The sequence below is a fragment of the Drosophila navojoa genome, chromosome X (assembly GCF_054131105.1).
Source record: "Drosophila navojoa isolate 15081-1374.11 chromosome X, UAZ_NAV_1.0, whole genome shotgun sequence".
Lineage (NCBI taxonomy): Eukaryota > Metazoa > Arthropoda > Insecta > Diptera > Drosophilidae > Drosophila > Drosophila navojoa.
This window is the reverse complement of record NC_142895.1, coordinates 25,370,590-25,392,782: the sequence shown is the minus strand read 5'-3', so window position 1 is coordinate 25,392,782 and position 22,193 is coordinate 25,370,590. Positions and strand designations below refer to the sequence as shown.

At 39.5% G+C, this 22,193-nt stretch overlaps 1 protein-coding gene across 3 annotated transcripts in view; it reads right to left on the bottom strand.

The window, feature by feature from the left end:
* Window positions 1–22,193, bottom strand: part of trol (terribly reduced optic lobes) — a 119,846-nt gene that overhangs the window by 63,091 nt on the left and 34,562 nt on the right. For all 3 annotated transcript variants that reach the window (XM_089263921.1, XM_089263922.1, XM_089263923.1), the window contains exons 3-8: window positions 16,762–17,092; window positions 16,480–16,654; window positions 15,365–15,528; window positions 14,222–15,046; window positions 12,577–12,756; window positions 12,025–12,276 (exon numbers count right to left, since the gene is read on the bottom strand). In XM_089263921.1, the coding sequence (XP_089120047.1) occupies window positions 12,025–12,276; window positions 12,577–12,756; window positions 14,222–15,046; window positions 15,365–15,528; window positions 16,480–16,654; window positions 16,762–17,092 (1,927 nt within the window). The remainder of the gene's footprint in view (window positions 1–12,024; window positions 12,277–12,576; window positions 12,757–14,221; window positions 15,047–15,364; window positions 15,529–16,479; window positions 16,655–16,761; window positions 17,093–22,193) is intronic.

The following is a 22,193-nucleotide window of genomic DNA, read 5'->3' as shown; positions in this document are numbered from 1 at the left end:
TTAGTCAGCAACGTTGGGGGCACGAAGGATTCCCTCTGAGCAATTGTCAAAGGTTGCCGAACAGCAGTCAAACGCCAATCCTATTTGACTATCAAAAAACAACAATGCAACGCCGAGAACTGTGGCATGAGCTCGAATCGCATATTGACAGAATACATTAATGGGTGTGAAGGGATTTCAGCTTCGACTTTAAGAAAATCATTCAGATGGTTTAGTTTTCTCGTTCTTAAAGTAAAAGGTCAATGGATCAATCACGTTTCAAACAGTTTATCAGTCAATCAAGCATTGTATTCAAGTAACCGTTATCGATGGATAACATTTGAGCTAAACATCAGTGTGTCAATCATATATCATAGGCAAAACTGCATCAATCAATCAGTCTATCAATCAGTTGAATCTAACAACCGGAGAATATACGTATTTCAATCAATCAAGCACTCAATACATCAAGCTGTTTATTTATCCCGAATAATAATCAGTATATTATATCAATCAATCAATTAATCAAAGGAAATATTATATTCCATCAGAAATCAATCAAGATATATATGTGAATCAATGAGTCTATCAATTAATCAAACAAGTATTCGATTTGAACAATGCATCAGAAATCAATCAAGATATATATGTGAATCAATGAGTCTATCAATCAATTAATCAAACAAGTATTCGATTTGAGCAATGCATCAGTCAGAAATCAAACAAAATTTATATGTAAGGAGTGTATCAATCAATCAGTCAATCATATCATATAATATCATATCTTATCAATCATTGAATCAGTCAATCAATAATTATAATCAGTCTGCGCATCTTTTAGCCCATCAATCCATCACTAATTCTATCACGTACTATACTGAGGCTTTTCAATCAATCAATCGATTAATCAATCATAATTCACATTATGATATTCAAGTCTGACAACATTTATTGAACAGTTCCCATAAACGAGTCACAATAGACGCCTGAACCGTTAGCTATCAATGCCCCGCATTTGATCTTAACCAACAAAACTCGAGTTTCTATAGAGTTTTCAGATATTTTCATATGTGTACCCTTTCAAAATGCTTAATCGAATTTCAACATTTTTCTTTTTTCTCATAATTGGGAAAAAAATATTTTAAATGAGTTTTTTCAATTTTTGTTTTAAATTTCAATTTACTTTATTTTTTTATTTTCTGCATAAAAAAATTGCTCTTAGCCCAATTCATAAAATTCCATTAAATACAAATCTTTGCTACGTTTCACATGACTTCTAAGTGTCGCTCCATCTCGCTCTCACGCGCTCTCTCTCCCTCTCTCTCTCACACACAGAAATTTGTGCAAATATTGCATAAAAATTTCGCGCATAAATTACAACAAATTGCGCGAATTTTATAAACTTGAACTTGAATAAGCCAAAAGCTAAAGCAAATCGCACACATGAAGCATACGAGCGTATGTGTGTGCGTGCGGCGTATGGGCGTGGCTGATGGGCGTTTCGCCTTATGACTTTTTGACCGTCTGCCAGTGCGAAAAAACCATCGAATGTTTGAATGCTTGAATATTTGAATGCGTCGAATGCTTTGAATGCTGCTGTGACGCGAAAGAGATTGTTGTTGCTGCTGCTGGATATCGCTATCTATGAGATACGCGTAAAAGCTTTGTAGTTTATGCGGCGTTTTGGCAAGCTGCCTGCATGCATACCTATATACATACATATATATATATATAAATATATATATATTTATATACCATACATATAAATATGAAAACAACATTGAATGAGATACAACAAAAAGCAGTTGCCGTTAGCTGTTGCTGCTGCTGTGCATGTTTCAATTAGTTAAACATTAAAGGAATGCTTTTAGCTGCGGCCCGACTATTAAGTGGACAACACAGCGCCGCGGCTGCTGCGCACAATTTTCTTTATCTATTTAGCTATTTAGTTATTTAGTTTTTTTTTCAGCTTCTTTCAGCTCAGTTTTTTGGCTTACTCAACATGTTACGCATAATAATTGGCAACACACAGAATTGCAACACACAATGGGGCAGCTAACTGGCTGCCACAAGCTGCATTTGTTGGCCGTTAGCCTCCTGGGCTGGAGCCATACAATATTTATTTTCGCTCAACAATTAGTTCAGATGCTTTGGGTCAACATTCGCCATTACTGGGATTACTTGGGCCGTGCAATGCCGGATAATTGCCATTATTAATATACCGAAAATAAGCTCGAATATCTGAAAATAAGCTCGAATTCCTTCAGAACAATCTTGAGAGTTTGCTATTGCACAACAAAAACTCTAGCAGCTATAGATCTGATGTTATAATGCCTTCACATAAATAAACTTCAAAATTGGGTTTATCTACTTGAAATTATATTAATAAGCAATTATATTTATAAGCAATTTATCTTTTTTACTGCTTGGCATGCGTAATACATATAATTGCATAAGACTTTTATTGATTATATTGAACTACTATAAGACATATTTTCAATAGCCACAAGCAACTCTTCAAGCTCTCGCTCAACAGGGTATTTTGTCTTCTAACCCTTCCCTATCTCACTATATCCACAAACAACTCTTTAAGCTCCTGTCTTATATGGTATTTTGAATTCTAGCCCTTCCCTATCCCACTATAGCCACAAGCAACTCTTCATGCTCTCTCCCAACAGGGCATTTTGGCTTCCCCATTCTACCATAGCCACAATCAACTCCTCAAGCTCTCTCCCTACAGGGTATTTTGTCTTCTTAGCCCCTCGCCTTGCGAGTGCATATGAAATTTGTTTACAAAAAATCATCCATTCAAGTCGCCTGCACAGGCTGCCTTTTCAGGCTCGGGCTCTGTTTTCCTGCGCTTTTTTTGTGGCCAGTAATGAAGCGCTTGCTGCACCACCCACACTCACTATCTGTGCGTGTGCGTGTGTGTGTGTGTGTGTGTGTATAACTTAGCATATATAATTTGTATATTAAGATCTCATCATTAAAAAGTTGACTAAGCGTTCGCTTTTTGGCGCTTGAAAAGTGATTAAAATTAATGAGGCATAATGTGGGGCAGGAGCTGCTGCTACGCTCCGCTCCTCTCCTCTGCTCTGCTCTGCTCTCCTCTTCCCTCATGTGGAGCCACAATATGCTCACTTAACGTCAGGCCATGCTACTACTTCTGCTCTGCTTCTTCTTCCACGTCGTGGCATTCCATTCAAATGCTGGCCAAGGCCTGGGAAACCCAAGCGAAGACGTCGAAACTTGCAATTGCCTTTTCACACAAGCAACACGATCCTCAACAACAACAACAACAACTACAACAATAACAACTACAACAATAACAACAAATTCGGACATTCACAAAATGCAAACGCTGCAAAAATAATGAATATATGTATGTTGAGGGAAAAAGTATTTCACAGCTGCTTAGCGAGGAATTTTTTGGAATTCTCAATTGAAAATCCGAAATCCGAAAATCGAAATTCGAAATCCGTAAAAGGCAGCTACAAAAATAGTTTTATTCTAAATATATATATATATATATATATTTAAATATATATAGATATAGATATGTCTATATATTGTTTTCGGCTTGTGCCTGTTTTGGGGCCTGTTATTTATACGATTTCTCGGTCACCCCCTCCAAATGAAGCCATAAACGAGAGCGAGCGGGAGAGGGCGATGGGGGCGAGTAAGGAGCTGCTAGGAAAAGTGCGCAGCGGTGTTTTTCTTTAGATTTTGTCGGCAATTTGTCAGGCTGCACAACTTTCGACACTAATTGTTGTTGTTGTTGTTGTTGTTGTTCTGTTGCTATTTCTATCTTTGTATCTGTCAGATACAAAAGATGCACGAGCCGCGATCAGTGCCAGAATCGTTTAGTGTCCGCAGGCAGATTTATTGGATTTAAGCGCTGGCTCAGCGACTTTTCTTGTCTTTGGGGACAACAACAACAAACAGAGCTGGAGAACGAGCGAGAGAGAGAGAGAGAGGCAAAGAGAGATAGAGAATGGAGGGAAGATATCGTTTATAACTCGCTTGCCAGTTGCTCGACAAGAAATATTTTTGCAACATCAAATACAATTTGCAACTATGCAAAAACATCTATAGACATATGTATATAATTTATTATGTTTTCATATATTATATACAAATATATCTATATGTTCATATATACATATGTATATTTCCAATTACATATATTCCTCAATCAATGAGTAAAGATCGTTGGCTATATAAAGTAAAGCAGAGCAGCCTAGAGTGAAAGCTGAGCAACTTCCTGGAAACTTTTAAAAACCTTCAGAGAGGGCCATATGAAATATAGTACTTTTTAAAGAAATAATTATTTATATAGAAGCCTTTGTTAAAGGAGTTGGAATCGAATGTTTTGGGTAAGCACAAAAATTTACTAAAACTTTATTTATGCATTGTAAAAGGTAAAAATACATATATACATACATATGTTTGTATATTATATAATAATCATGCGATATTCTATTTATGTATACATATGTATATATGTTTATATAATTTATTATTAATTATTATTTTTTTCTGTAATTTTGTATTTTATTTACATATTCATAGATACTTTTCTAATAAATTTCTTATCCTAATGAAGCTAAAAATTTGTTATTGAAATCTTAAGAAACTCTGGCTGGATTCAACAAATTTTTTTCTTAAAAAAACTTAAACCCTCTATACATTCTGAGTAAAAACATTTGAAATATTTTAAAGATTTTAAGAAATCAGCAAATATGCCTATATTTATTCTGGAATATATTCGAAAATATCTCTTCTGCATTCAAGCATTTTTCATTGTTTCACTCAAGATACGAATTTTTAGACAAGACAGGGGCTTCCAGGAACTGCTTGAATATCAAAGCGCTATAAAACTCGTCTGCTTTCCAAGAACTCTGCAACACTTGCAAAAAGAATTTTACAACTTTGCAACAATTTTAGACAATTCTGCGACTTGACTTTACTATTTACTCAGTTTTTGGCTTTTGCCTTATTTGAAGAACAGTTGAATGAGTTGAAGCTATTTCAAAACAATTGCAAATGCTTACACATTAGTTTAAAAATCAAACTTGAGCACGAATTCAGGACAATTTTTACACTTTTTTTTTACAATTTCAAGTTAAACAGTTTCACAAGGATCGGAAGAGGAATCTGTTTTCGGGCGCTACAATAGGGCTACACTCCAAGAGCTTTGGTCCAGTAATTGATTCATATCTTGCAAACAATCCAATCGCAATTGCACAATTTGGGAATTCAGTTTGTTTTTTCTTTCACACATTTTTCCATTAACTTACGCAAAAAACAAGAAAAAAAAATTCAGAAAAGTATTTGTTGGAATAGACTTTCAATAATTTAGAGGAAACGAAAAAAAATGAGAAGTTGACGATTTGAGTGGTTGCACACGCGCCAGAGTCACAGTCGCAGTCGCAGTCACAATTCACAGAGTCACCAAGTCACAAGTCACGAGTCTCTGTCTACACAACGTAACGCACACGCAAACGCTTCAATTTGAACTGACGAAGCGGCGATGCAGCAAGCGCCGGCATCGACTCGCCCAGCGACCCAAGCGAACGCCCTGCGTCGGAGGAGATGTTGTTGGGCGACGACAGCGACAACGACGGCATGCGAGCCGAAGCTGCTGCAGCTAGCGAGGCGATAGCAACACAACACGACAACAGCGACGGCGGCCGGCCGAAGCAACCGACAAGCCGAAGCAGCCGACGCACACGCAGCGATAACAAACGAAACGAACTGCACGAGCCGTTCGGCATTTGCTCATTTGCTGGCTCGGCTCGGCTCGGCCATGGCGACGCTGTGGGCATCGGGTGGGTGTCGCGAGTCGCTGGTCTCGATGGTGTTTGGGTAGAGGCATGACGCTTCGCCGGGCACAGCCAACCAGGTTGCATGGCCTGGCAACATGCCGACGGCTCAATGTCGCCAGCAACATGTTGCCAGCATTGAGCTGCCTGCTGATTAGGCAACGGCGCTTGTTGTTGCTCAGCGACGGCAACATGTGGCTGGGCTCTATGTTGCGCCTGCGCCAGTCGTTTGAGCTTTGACCAACGGCAGCAGCAGCAGCAGCAGCAGCGCCAAGACAACGGCATTTTAATTTTATGCACAGCCAAACCAACAAAAGCTAATTCAACAGTCGAGGAAGCTAAGAGCATTCACAGTTTTCGGCAAGGGGAATCTGTAGCTATCCATCGGCTTTACAGCACAATCATATACAAATTCTAGAGCATTGCTATGTTTAGATAAAATGTCAGTTAGTCAATCAATCAATCAGTCAATTTGCAGCTATATTTCCAAGCACTCAGTAAGTCAACATTTTAATCAATCAATGAAGAAGTTCTACAAACAGGCAGCTTGTTAATACTCTATAGACATGTTATCATACAGTCAATCAATCAATCACTGGTCCGACAATCAGCCAAACGAAATAAAATACACACATTTAGTCAGTAAATGAATCAGAAGTGTGTCAATCAGTGAGCAGTCAGTTTTCAGGCAGTCAATCAATCTTCAATCCATCCATCAATCAACTATTAAGCATTGAGTCAATCAAATAGACATTCAGTCAGTCAATCAATCCAACAACAATGTTGTTCATCATTCAGCAGTCATTTGGCCAGACAGAAGCAATCAATCATGCAACACTGATGAGTCAATCAGGCAATCAATTGACGATTCAATCATTCAATCAATCAATCATCAGCTTGCTGGACAGTCAAACAAAAAATCCATCGTTCAGCATTGCCGAATCAATCAATGTGAAATTCAATCATGATCAATCAGTGTGTCAGACAGTCAGTCAGCCAATCAATCATTCAGCATTGACAGCTTAATCAGTCAATCAAGAAATCAATAAGTACATCAATCAGTCACTTTGTTAAATCAGTCAATCATTCTGCAAGTCGGTTAGTCAGTCATCAATTTGAAATGCAATCAATCAATCAATCAATAATCTGGCAATGGGTAGTTCAGCAGTCTTGGAGAGTCCATCAATCAGTCACTCCAAGATTCAGAGAGTGAATCAAACAGTCAGTAAATCAATCTCAATCCAGGTCTATCAATCAATCAAGCATAGATACGCTTAGTCAATCAATAACAACCATAGCTGAGAGAGATTGATGAACTGATTTCTCTCAGGCATATATGGAGAAATCTATTGTAACTATATATACACACACTCACAAGAATATTTAGATTCTCATCTTTATATTTTTTAATTCTCTCATATTTGCTAAGCTTATCAGACATGCATAACTCCCCTGAGTGTGTGTGTGTGTGTGTGTGTGTGTGTGGTGCAGGGATGGGTTGTTGTCCGTGCTTACGTTGTTTGCTGTTATGATTTTTATGATTTTAACAGCAGTTACTGTTGCTCTAGCTGATTGTTGTTGTTGTTGCTGCTGCTGCTGCTGTTGTTGTAGTTGTTGTTGTTGTTGTCTTGCACTCGTTGCCTTAATTTTTTGCGCAGGTTTTCATCTTTTTATGCGCGTTTTTTTCTAGCTATTTTGGCTTGAAGTGTGAAAAGAAAAGCGTTGGCTAGCATATTCAATTTGCATATGCGGTCCCCGGAGCTTGTCTGCGAGTATGTGTGCGGGTATGTCAGTGTGTGTGAGTGTGTGGGTGTGGGTGTTGTAGAGCAGCCAAATCGTCAGCCATTTAACGCAGCGCAGCGAGCAAAGCTGCTAATTGACTGCTGCTGCTGCTGCAGCAGAGTGTGCGGGAAGGGGGAGAGATAGGGAGTGGTAGGTAGGCCAGCGGCAAGTGGATGGATGGCATGTGGATGGCCCGCTTTGTGGGCCAAAAGTGCAAGTGGCAAGTGGCAAGCGCCAAAAACAAGAATCGGTGCCAAACAATTATAAACAAAATATTTAATCAAGAGCCAAGCCAAATGCAACCGCAGCAGCCAACAACAAGCAAAACAATATGAAATATAACTGTAAATTGAGCAGAGGCCAGCACGCACACAGACACACACACACACACACATACATATATGCATACACCCTTTTTTCAACTGCTTCGAATCAAAACGCCAACTTTTTGTGTGGCAACTTTATGAGAGCTGTGTGCGTGTGTGTGTGTGTGTGTGTATGTGTGTGTTTCGTTGTTCGTGCGTGCGTGTGTGTGTGTGTGCTTACATAATAATTAAAATTTAGCAGCGCTCAAGTACAGCAGCAACAACATCAACAACAATTGATTCAAATGACGCACTTTGTAGCAGCAACACTTGCCACAACAACAGCAACAACAACAACAACAACAACAACAACAACAACAGCAGCAACAACAACAGTTGCAACAGTTTCATATTGCACAACACTGAGCCACAAAACAATAAAATACAAATGTGCTAGCAACTCCAGAGCCTCCCCCCTTCCCCTTCCCCTTCCCCCATCCCCATCCTCATTTACACTCTCTATTCGAAATAGAATCGACCTTAACAAGCTTCAGCCTCAGTCGCAACAGTCTTGAAGTTTTCTTTCAACAATTATGCGGGTACTTAGCTGCATCCATATGTCTCTGTATGCGCTGCACACATACACATGCATCAGTGCGTGTGTGTGTATGTGCGTGTGCAGTTAGATTGAAATGTATCTATAGATACAATATCATATTCATTTCAAAACATTGCGGAGCTACAACAATTGCAAAAGATTCTCATAGATATATCTATATATGCATAACTGTACTTTTGTTCTTGGATACTCTTTCACCCAATGAGCAGAGTATATTGGGTTTTGTATAGTGCTCATTGGTGTGAACGATTATAAAGTCCGACTTATAGGGTATTCATATATGTATGTATTTAATGTTGACCTACCCAATCAATAATGTCTTGCTCATATAATACAATAATCATATAATACATTGCATATTATGAACTACTATAATAACATAACTGAATAACAGATGCAACTATATGCAGCACAGTAGACCCATATAGAATAATTGAAGCTGGGATCAAAGATGGGCGATGATTATTCTATGACTTCAATTGACAAATTCTTGCCTGTCGTAGTCTGTGTTATTAAACAAAAAAGAAGAACCTTGAATCGATATGGGAGTGAAATAGAGTTGAGAGATAGTTGTTGAGTAGAGGAAATTACTCTTTAAAGATATTATAGGGCTTATTGTCGTAATTTTTATGTAAAGCTCTTTCATTTTAGATAATAAAAATTTATTGGGAAAATAAAAAACTCTTATCTCAACCAAACCCCATAGAACCCCAGCTCTACCTGAAGAATATTTGCACTTGTCTAGGATATCTATATATCATCATACTATATGTGATAAATGTATGAATTTGTATTTCTATAGAACACCTCATAGAGGTCATGCTCCTAAATATCCTTTGTACTCAAATTTAAATACTTATTTAACTACATATACAAATAAATATAATATTATAATAAAGAAAAACCATTATATCTATCAATATTTGCATTTCTGAATATTTTTATTGATATATAGACTGCATAGAAACGAATTCATTTTCATAATATACGAATGAAACTTGATATTTGGCAATGGAAATTTGATTTTGTTTCGGCTCAAATCAAATATATTCCAATTCATATAGCCAAACTTGAACCAATTTCTACAAAAAATAAAACACATAAAATTCAGGAAATCGGAGAATAAACAATGTTATGGCATGAGCTAGCAATTGCTCCCTGTAAATCAATATACAAGACGGAGCTTTTTCCCTCTTGTCTGATTAACTGTTAGCTCTATATGAATTTCAGATACAGCTTAGCTTAAGGCCACGTACTAGGTATGCTTTGGCATCTGAAATTAATATATTTAGTTCAAGGAACCGGTTCGAGTTCCAGCTTCAGTGTTCAGTTCACAATTCACTTTGTTCACACAAGCCGAATGAAAGAACCCGAACGAACGAACGAACGAACAAGTGAAGTGTCGAAAATTCATTAAATTTACAAGGACACAACTTTGGACACTCGCTGAGTGCGTGTGCGTGTGTGTGTTTGTATACGTTTGTGTGTGTGTGTGTGTGTGTGAGTCTTTTTTGTGACCTCTGACATTGCATTTAATCTCGTTGACAGCACTTAACACGCCCCCGAGTAGTAAAAGCAGCGACGCCTGGCTAAATAAACGCTCACTTCAGCTTGTGGGTGGCTGGGCGGTGCGTGCTGCAGTTGGGCGGTTGGTGGTTGCTGTTGTTGTTGGCTGTTGTTGTTGCTGTTGTTGTGTGTAGCGGATTATTTAAGTTTATAATACGCTTAGGGGTAATTTTAATCTGTTGCAAATTGTTTTTTTGCTGCTTGAGCTAGAATCGACGGCAACACCCCGCACCACCCGGCGCCACCCGGCACCACCGGCGAACCAGGCGAAAATCAGCATCTATAAAACATCTTTCTGCATCTCAGTGGCCGTCGCTTGCACATAGCACATACAGTTGCTCGCATTTGTGGCATATTTCATGGCAATATGGTAATCCACATGTGTGAGTGGGGCTGAAGTGGGGCTGGAGTGGCGCTGGAGTGGGCCTGGAGTGGCGCTGGAGTGGGGGTGGATGGCACAACTGCGGTTGTGATTCGGATTTCGGCTCTGCGCTGCCTGCGTCGTTTCATTAGGCGAGCGCTTGCTGGCCAAGCGTGAGCATGGGCGTGAGAGTGGGCGTGGCTGGCTGCCCCGTTCGGGGAACAATTGTAATTTCACGTTTTTTTCTTTCGAGAATGGAAAAATGGATTTTCATAATTTTGTTCAGTGTTTTGTTTTCCACAATTTATGCGACGAGTATTTGGAGGCGGATCAGGGTCATAACGGCAAAAAGTCGCTTAACTTTAATGGAATGAAACATCAAGGAGCGTGTAAGAAGAACGAGACAATGGAAGTGGAGCATCGCAGAAGACACAGCTGCTAAGAGTTGTTTCAAATCCGTTTCAGTTTGAATGTTTTGCTGGACACATTTTCACTATCTTGGAATAGTGGAATGAAACAAAAACATTTGAAAAACAAACTCAAAACATATACTACGCTTATGCCATACAATCTGCTACAGCAGCTTCAATAGATATTGGGCCAGAAGCATTAGTTCCATTGCCACTTGTTTCAAGTGGAACGCTGGAATTCAAATTAGGAATGTATGGAAATGGGACATAGGTCCTTTCCAATGGAGCTGTAGCATACAATCAATATATTTTTGTTGTATGTCCATGTTCCATTCCCACTCGTTTCAAGAGGAACAATGGCAATGAAACACACACCACAAAGCATAGGTAATTAAGAATCAAACACTTTACATAATTTTCTTACAGTTTTCCCACACCGACTGTTTCATTTCCGCATTCCTCGGGCAATTACCTTCGGGAATTCTAGTGAAAACTGCTCGATTTGCAGCAATCTTTTATGATTTTGGTCCATTTGAATAGTTTGCACCACATGTTCCACATAATATCCACAGACCGTTAGCGTATTACTGTAATTTAGACACAGTTGGCAGCCAAGCGGCACGTACGGAAAATCAATTCTCATTTACTGAATAAGTGCTCTATAAATTTGTTGTAATTATCCCCGCCCAATGTAGTTTATGCTAAATATTTTCTCTATTACAAAAGGAATATATGTACATATATTTCTAGATATTTTCTTCCGCTTTTTCGTTTTCGTTTATCAAATAGTTTTTCTATGATGAAAATTCTTTGCATAGCGACACGTGGCCCCAAGCCAATGAGATCAGCGATCGTCGCTGACATCACATCACATATGTATATATATATATATATATATATATATATATATATATATATATATATATATATATATATATATATATATATATATATATATATGGTATATAGTAAAGAAATCATAAGATATGGGCAAAATATTATAATGAAATAGCAAATGAATATTGCAAATTCTATAAAAGAAATTCAACCTCTTTTGAGTCGAGTCAAAGAAATTGAAAATTTTCAAATGGAAAAAAATAAATCGAATTCGATGAATCAATTAAAACTAATGAAATGAATGAAATTAGGAAATTAATTTAAATAGCAAAAAACTCACCTTGTGGCGGGGAGTCGGGTATACGCGGATTTTCACGATCTCTATCTTGTTCTTGTTCGTGTTCATTTTCTTGATCTTGATCTTGATCTTGATCTTGGTCTAGATCTTGGTCTTGATCGATATTGGGCTGATCAATTTCGTTCTGGGGGCAGCCAGCCTCGTCAGTCTGGTCCACACACTGCGTTTGGCCGTCGCAACGCATTTGCAGGGGCAAACAGGTATCGTCGCACTTGAACTCTTCATCGGTGCAAACTAAGTGGGGCAACAAATTGCAAAGCAAAATCGAAGGCAAAGAAAGAAAAGAACAAAAAATAAATAAATAAATCAACATAAACAGATCGATTTGAAAATAGCTGATGAAACAAAGTTCTACACAACATGCTCATGAGGCCAATGATGCTGATGATGACAATCTCAGATCTTGATTGATTCCAATTCTTTGGACTGAACAAATGAAACTTGATCTAGACAGATCCTCGGTTCGATTCTCGAATGAAACGATATGCGAATGCATAAATGTTGATTGTTGTTTCAATAATTGTTGATCATTACCCTTGGGGCAATCCTCCTCATCTTCGCCATGCGGACAGTCTTTTTTCGAATCGCATGTCATTTCGTCGCAGACGCGCGTATTGGAGCGGTAGCAGAAGAACGTCGCATCGCCGCGGCACTCTGGTTCGCCGGAGCCATCTTCCTCGTCTGTTGGTTCGGGCGTTTCAGGGGCGTTGGGATCTATGTTGTGTGTGTAGGTGTGTAGGTGTGTGTGTGTTGGTATACATAGAGGGCACGTCAAAAGAAAAGTTAGCAGTGTTTTAAATCAAAAACTGTTGTATCAAATATAAACCATTGGACAAATACGCATGAGATTATATGAGAGAACTAGGGATAGAGCCCAACACGTACACAGTATGAATGAGTGAGCGGGAGAAAGACATCAAGAGAGAAAGAGGGAGGGAGAGAGGTAGAGAGAATGAAGTGACAGAGCGTAGATAATATGTGGAAACGATTTCTTTCGCTGTGAGCCTCAGGTTCCATAATTGTTGTCTAAACTCCAGCCAAACTCAAGACCATGTCATGCAGCACAATAGATTCCTTCCCATTTCTGGGTTGAGCTGAGTCATTTGAACACTTAACTGAACATAGAAATGGGATGTTTAATTTTGTATCATCAATGTGACCTTTTTTATTCAGAGTAGCTAAAGTCGATTTACGCTGATCAGAAAAACTAGGGTGTAAACAGTCTGCAAAAGCAGTTTAGACTTATGGCATATACGTATAAATCCATTTGAAGAGGTATACTTGCCACAGCCCCAAGGGTCTTGAATATATATAAGTTACCTGATCTATTAGCTGTGATATTTATATTCAGTCAATATTTAAATCCATTGTAGATGCTCAATATTTTACGATCTACGCACATATGATCATCTAATATTAAGCGTCTGACTCTAATTATTACCAGATTCATACTAAATATTACCGATTAAGTGAATCTAACGAACAGAGGTAAACGAATTGCCCAACTTCGGCTTAAATATACTCTAATCATTTTTAGGACTTTCCATTCGTATATTGTATATATTTCAAATTGTGGATGTATGACCGCATAGACAGCACAAAACCAATATACCCGTTGTGCTTATAGATGCCAACCAATGTCTATTATTGCTTGATCAAATCGGGGATATCGTTTTTTTTTATATTTTTCGTAGATTATATATCCATTCGGAGATTATCGAAAACGAGTACAAAATGAAAGCGCATGAGTAGGGACGATACGTACGAATATTTGGAATACAAAAAGATACAGACAAAGAGAGAGAGAGAGAGAGAGTAAGACAGAGATGTATTTAGAGCGAGAAGGTGAGAGTGATAGAGATAGCGAGCGAAAAAGTGGGAACGAATGCAGCGCAGTTACAGAGTCAAACTTAATGCTAAAAAGATTAATTATTTATTAGTCTAGCATGCTTTCAAATGAGATTAGGGTTTGTCAGTGTGTGCGTGTGTGTGTATGTGTAGGTGTGTGGGTTAGTGTTAGTATATTTAGTACATATTGTGTTCGTATTATTCCCCTGACCTAACACACAGCGTGCCCAATAACGGAGACAACAAATATATATATATATACATATATAGTATGAGAGAGAGACACAGAGAGTGTGTGTGTGTGTGAGAGAGAGAGAGGGAGGAGACGAACCCTTGTTGCGAGGCGCATATTGGCACACTTGATTCTCGCCCTCGCCGGTGCAAATTGGCTGTCGACGGCATAGATCGGCCTCCTCATCGGAGCCGTCGTCACAGTCAACGTGCCCATTGCACATGTCGTAACAGGGTATGTTCGGGATGGAGCCGCTGCGACACGGGAAGAACGAGTCCTTGACGCAGTAATCGCTGGAGTTGCTGCTGGGGGCCAGGGGCGTGCGGCCGGCACAGCGAGCGGGATCCTCGTCGGAGCCATCGTCGCAATCGGCGCGGCCATTGCAGACATTGTGACAGGACGTGCTCAGCTTGTCGCCCGACTCGCACTGGAAGTCCTCCTCGCAGTCGGGGACATTCTTATTGTAGAGACTGGGATTATTGCGGCGATCGCACATCTCCTGGTTCTCGTCGGAGCCATCTTCGCAGTCGTTGTAGCCGTTGCAGATGTCTGCGCAGGATATATGATAGGGTCGGCCGCTGATGCACTGGAATGGCTGATCCAATGACAAGCACTGATCCTCATCCAGATCGGCATCGCCATCCGCATCGCCATCGTCATCCAAATCGCCATCCGCATCGTCTGCATCCAGATCAGTGTCGGCATCGTTGTCCCCGTCCGCATAGGACGGGCTCTGCGTACCCTTCGACACTGCATAGGGATTGGGGAACCGGCGAATCAGGCACATCTCCTCGCTCTCGTCGGAGCCGTCGTCACAGTCGGCACGCTGATCGCATATTTTCGCACAGGGTATGCTCTCGATTTCGCCCGACTCGCAGGTGAACTCCTCAAAATCAAATTCCCGCGGATTGCTGCACTGGTTATCTGTGTAAGTGTGTGTGTGTGTGTGTGTGTGTGTGTGTGGGAGTGTGAGTGGGGGAGGGGGTGAGTGCATTATGCTTTGTTTGTTTTTGTTTCGTTTTTAGCAACAGTTCGACATACTCTTTGGGTTTATTTACTTATTTACAATGCAGAGTTAAGCTTTTTAGTCTCGGTTAAAGCTCAAAGCTCATCTATATACACTATCCGAAAGCTTTGAAAGTGTGAGCGAGCGAGCTTGCGTTGGCCAACACCAAAGCATCGGTTCGAAATGGGCTCTAAGGAATTTTGGCCATGGTTTGCAGTGCCCGAGGCGAAACTTACCCAATGTCAAGCGGAAGTAGAAATCATCGTCCAGGGAGGCGCTCTGGTTGCCAATGCGATTATAGTGCTGCAGCTGTTCGCGCAGCTTACTCTCAAAGTCAACCACATTGGTGGGAATCTCCAGGTTGACGATCACATAGCTCTTGTACCTGTCGCTCGTGGGCCTAGGTCAGAGAGGGGGAGAGTAATTAGACGATTGACAGCATGGCCACAGCTGGCTTTTGCAATATATATATAGTAATCAATCAATCAAGCGGATTGACCATCACATAGTACTTCTGCAGGGGTTGAAGCTAAACTCTAGATAAGTTAAGTAGAGTTTGGTTAAGGTGGGATCCATTCCCAATCACTAAATGAATCAATCAATCTGATTGACAAACAAATATCTCTGGACTTAATCGGGTCTAAGCCACAAAAGGTGATAGTATTTAAATAATCTGGCTAAATATTCATCGATCAGAGAGCTGAATGATTGAGAGCGAGATAGGAGGGATAGATATCAAGCAATCAATCAGATTGACAATCATATAGCTCTGCACATAATAGAGAAATGTTCTTTATTGAATAATATTGATTGAAGTCAATCATTAATGTGAATCAATCAAACAATTGCACTCGCTTGACTCATCAAATATATCGTTCGTAGGCCTTACAAATGATAGACCTCTAAAGCTGGCAATCGATCTATGTACATCAGTCAAGCAATCAGATTGATCACCATAGATACTGTTTCAATTGAATGTAGACTCAAAAATGAAGCAAGCGACTGAGCGAAACAATACAATATCTATGTAGATTAGTAAGACTCTAGTGAAATCAAATCAAGTTGAGCTGTGATAATGTAAATCAATCAATCAATCAAAATGATTGCCATTGGCAGTTCAATCTTGATTACCTTGGCAAATCCAATATCTTCCTTTTCTTTCTATCAACTAAACTAAAAATGGATGATTATCGCGCTTAAGCAGCCCACAGATTCAGAGAGCCTGAGGCCTCTCTTGGTGTACTCCAGGTCGAATTTCTCATTCAACTTTTCTTATAGACCGCCCAGGGGCACAGAGGAGCGCATGGCCCACTTTGGTTTGTGGCGCTAATGTTGCATGTAATGGACTTACCCGACTTGCAGCACAGTGCTGCGCAAATCCACTTCATCGTCGTCGTTCTCGTAGCTGCGCCGGAAGAGATCGCGCAGTCCCAGGCTGATCTCCTCGGTTAGATTGAGGAACTGCTCGCTCTGTTTATCATTGAAGTCGTTCGAGTACGGCTCGTTGACGGTGAATCGTGTGCGGTCTGCGTTTCATGATAACGGATTACGAACCGAACCAGAAGAAGAAGAGAAAATTCAAATTACAAATTACAATTGCAATTGCATTTGACTGAATCAGCTGGACACTCACATATAACGGTCTCCACGCCATAGGTTCCGGAGCCAATTTCGCTCTCATCATCGTCGGAGGCCCGCTTCCGGGTCATCGCTCGATTCTGTCGCTTGGCCTTCTTCGCAGCCGGATTCTTGGCGCGCTTCTGCCTGTGATGGACATCGTCGTTGCCAAAGAGCCGGGTCAGCTCGCGACGCACACGCCTGACGCCCTGATGGAACCAGTTGCCCTCCACGGGGGAGTCATCGATCAGAGGCGCATACGACTGCAGGTTGTCAGACCCCGTGAATGGCGTCTGATCTTCCACATCGAAAAACATTTTGTCATTGTCCTCGAGGTTTGAGATTTGCTGCGAAACGAAAATGCCATGTTAATTAACATATTCTTTAATATTATAAATAATTCCCCAATCTATTCTTCAGTTAAAAAGCTCTTAGATATAGAAAACTAAATAAATGATATAAAAAAGATTCAACAAATATAAATTTTGTTGACTAAAACCTCAAAAGCTTTCAAGCTCTCGCTGGGTTGTGTTCCATGCTAAGCGCACAGCCTTACAGTTGTGTGAGCACTGTCTGCTGTTAGGTAGCTTTTCAACATGCTGTTAAGCTTAACAGCAAAAGCTTTTAGTTGCGACACGTTTTTGTTGAGCGCATTAACAGTGTGTTGAATTTACTGTTAAAGTAAGGCGTGTGGGTAAAAACTGAATTTGAGCTATGTTAGCCCGTGCAAGAGGGCTAACACTCTGTTAGAGCTATATATTCTATGGGTTTTTATGTATAAGAGGATATTTTTTATTTTTTTAAGTATATAAAAAGTTTAGTATCTATATTGTCAAGTTCTGCAAAGCTGTTCAAAGACAGCAAATAAATTATCTTTAATATATTGAAAACTTTTTTTTTTTAAATAATTTATAGACCGATCTCCGTTACATTAATGATTACTGTATATGATAAATTTTATATATGTATGTGTACATACATATCTCAAGAAAATGGATATCTTGCATATACATATGTATAAATATTCATAGACTATTTTTTTGACATCTGGACGTTTTCAGTGAACATTTCATCAGAATTCGGACAACTTTCTATAGTTGATTGATTTATTTTATCAAGAGCAAAGTTAGTTTAGATCACCCTGGCAAATGTTTAATCAATCAAATATTTACTCAGACAGGCATATAAATAGCATGGAAATATATATGTATATATATATGTGATACAGTTAGATAATTGTCAAGGCGGCCAAGGCATGAATGAATTCCGTTTGCTTAAGCTTTATTATATCATAAATATTAAAAGTAAAAAAAAAAAACCAAGACAAAAACAAAATGTGCGAACGATTGTGCCGGACTTTTTTTTTTTTTGGTTACCTTCATTTTTGTGTTTTAATTTATTTATTATTATTATTATTATAACTGATTATGAGCATATATATGTATGTGTTTTTACTTCTACTTCTTGAGGAACTGAATTCAATGACTTGAACTTCTATAAAAAAAACTTTACGCAATTCGAAGCACTTGTCTCATCGCTTCTCTCAATCAACCCGAACGGGTGTGACCAACTGAGCTATGCTCTGTCAGCTGTGCAAATATTGATATAATCATTATTTGCCCATCGGGCTCTAATATAGATATTAACTTTTCCATTTGACCGCTGCTTGCAATTAACTCTTCAATTCGTTTGCCATTTTCTGTTTTTCGACGTTCAATCGATTCCCCAGTGACCCATATAAACACATCTGAAATGTTTTTGTTCAATATTTTCCGCTGTTGATCAATTTATGACTGCAACAAGTTGCAGCAGACAGACAGCTAGACAGACACATGGGGGAGATCTGTTTCAGTTCGACTATTTTTAGTCAGGCAATTGATTTCAAGTGTCAATTTTATTTTATGGCTATTTACTTGATTTTGATTTTGATTTTGATTTCTCTCTCTCTCTCTATATATATTTCGCTCTGCCCGTATTTCGTTGCCTAAACATCATATTTCATTTGTTGAGTGATACAATTTAGCTTACATAGATATGATATAGCTCCCAATGAAGACTCGTCTCTATCTTTCTTTCTCAGCTCTTATCTAACTGCCAGAACTTCGGTTGTCAGTCCCGTATGCTAAATATAATCTATTCTCATACTTTAGTACACCTCTATTCAACTCGTTAACTGTGCATTTCAATTGAGTTTTGAAACGAAGCAGCCAGATCTCTTATTTTATTATATTTTGATTTTATAATATTTTGATTTCAAAAAATCTTGAGGTCGTTCTCTCTTTTTTCAGTATTGATAATTTTCTCCTCTTTCACCATTGATATAGTGTTTCCGTCTGCCCCGTCAATATGTATATTACTACTTTTCTGTTCCTCTCTCTCTCTCTCTCTCCTTTCCCGATTGACGTTCTCTTTTCATGCGTTTTCCTCTAGGTATTATTTATCTTTTTCTAGCTCTCCCTCGCATCTATGATTCTATGATTCTTTCCCTTTTATCTCAACTCTCCATTTCTGCCCCATCTGTTCCTCTCTCTCTCTCTCTCTCTCTCTCTCTCTCTCTCTCTCTCCTTCACTACCTTACTGTTTATTTCTCTTTCTCTCTCTCTCTCTTTTTCTCCTCTCTTTCGGTCTGTTCATTTCTGTTAATTTTTCTCTCTTCTTCTACATTCTTACCTCACTGTCTTTGCCTTTTTCATTCTCTTCGTCCTTTTATTTCTCTTTCTCGCTCCTTTTATCTGTTATCTATTCTAGTATCTATATCCCTCTTCCCCTCTATATCTCTACAACTCTCTCTCTCTCTCTCATTATTACCACAACTGTTGTTTGGCGTTGCCAGATTGCTGACTCAGCCAACTACCAAATTTCTCTCATTCTCTGAGATACCTCCGCGCAGGCATATACATATATGTACATACATACATATATATATACATACATACATATATATACATACATACAAATGTACATATGTATGTATATCTCTCTTCACCTATATCTTTGATTGTGTACTTTAGGTCTTTGTTGCACAGAGACATTTATGAAATGTAGGTCAAATGTGCATAGAGCTCCAGACCCCCCACACACACACATTCACCCAGGCCACCCAACTACCCTTTCAGGCCGACACCGACGCAGCCGCGGCGCTCATTGATAAACGTCGATAAGGTGGCCAACGATAATGCCAGCTAGAAAGTGGCCAAAGGCGAGCCATGCTACAGTTGCATATGTCATATCACTAGGAAAATACTAAATAATGTATATACCATATATACACATATATACATACATCATATATGTATGTTTGTATGGGAATGCATTTAGCTCACGCATAGTTTTTGGGGCGGAAATGCAGCACTTGAAATTCAGCTGAAATTTCATCAATCAAAAATCGAAATATCGAAAAATCCCAACAAAACATAACAACAACAACAACAAACAAACAACTTAAAACAACAACAACGAAGTTGAACAAACTTTTGTGTGCGGTAATTTTTCTCAGGCCTTTCGCTTTTGTTGTACACTCGCTGTTGTTGTTGCTGCTGTTACTTGGTTGTTGTTGTTGTTGTCATTTTGTTTGGCTGCCTTTTAGCGTTGTCTGCGCTGCGTCTGCGACATTGTCTGGCCACCAGCACCGCCCCCGAGCGTCTCTCCCGCCTATCATAATTGGAGTTGCTACGTGTAGTGCTTACTGCGATATCTCTGTGTGTGTGTGTGTGTGTGTGTGTGTGCGCTGCCATATCGATAACATTTTGATTGCGTGGAGTGGGGGCTGCGCTGGAGTGGGGCGAGCGTGGACAGCAGCCGGCTTATTAAACTGCATAGTCACGTGTCGCGTCTCTCGACTTTATGTGTTTACTTGTTTTGTCAACTTTTCGAGCTATTCTTGTTGTTGTTGTTGTGCGTAAAAGTTGGCCTGAATGGGCCTATCTGGCAGCAGCAAAACAAACGCAAACTCTTCAACTTGGATTCTTAGCGCATGATTTTCAATATCAGCATTTGCTTTGGGTTTTTATATGTAGTCTCAAAGCAATACTTGAGGTGACTAAACTAAATTTGATAGATAACAATGCTTGCATATTTATCGATAAATATTCAGCAATCAATTTGAGTATTGAATATATGGAGTTGGCTTATTGAAACATAGAAGAGTAGTTTTAGTCAACAACTCTATGTAGTCTTTCTGAATGTAATCGATAAATAATTCGAGCTAAGCACGAATTGTGTTATCGATAGACTCTTAAGCAGTGGCTAGCTTGTGACTACTGAGTGTGATCTACTAGTTAGTAGAGTAACTCGAATTTCGACAGAACTTTACCACTGCAAGTGGTGAAAGATCTTACACTATGTTATCGATAAATTAAATTACTCTCTAGTTATAGTGCTCAGTAAAAAAGTGAAAACAGAAAAGAGAACTGCTGAAGTACCATACAAATTGTAAACTAGCTAAGTCTCCGATCCTTCGTGATTCTATTATCGATGTAGACTCTATTTATCGATAGATGTGCAACAGGCCTATGCCATAGTAACTAATTGCGGCCTATTTAAATGCTAATCGCCTCTAGTCGGAGCCGAGCATTCGTCCTCCATGGTCAGTTTGTTTGCATTAAAGCTAATAAATAAACCAAATAGTTGGCTATGATTTATGCACGCGAAGTGTGTGTGCGATCTGTGGCCCACAAATTGGCACAGAATGCGCCGCGTTGATTTAGCTGCGCTCGGCCACATGTGCCATATGGATGCGTGTGTGTGTGTGTGTGTGCTTTAGAGCAATGCCTGTCCAACTGTGCCAGCACAATGCTGGCCGCCCACGCGGCGTATTAAGCGAAATTACGCATACGCCGCGTTAGGCAAACAAGCAACTAGAAATATGTATTTGCAAACTCATAAGCGAGCGACACGCAGATGTCGAGTTGAGCAATGTCCTTGAACCAATTCCAAAGAATTACAAAGCACTGCAAGCTGGCGACACGACACAAGGCGCTAGACTTGTTGCAATGCAGGTGCTTCTCCTCTTCTTCTTCTTCTATCATCTCACATACACTCACACACAATCCAGTCAAAGGCACGCCTTCTGCTGGCGCGTCCATTGAACCCGAAGCCGCAAACAAAAAATGCATTGAGCCTTGGCTGGCAAATTAGGCCGGACCCCACAGACAGCATAGACAATGATTTTCGCTCATTTCCTGCGAAAACAACAAACACAGACCCCAAAAGCCAAAGGCAACCCATAAACCTAGAGAAAATCAAAATTATAGCCAGACATTAAGCACGACTAGTCAATACCCTGTATGTAAATGGAAGCTTCAATTTGTTTCAGCCTAATTCAAGTGCCTTTTGTAACTACTCAGAATATATAATAGATCCAGAAATAGTTAAACGTTGGTATAAACAATGGATCTTGATCTAAATGAAGTTTTGGAATGTGGATCATATATATGTATAGTTCTCTTT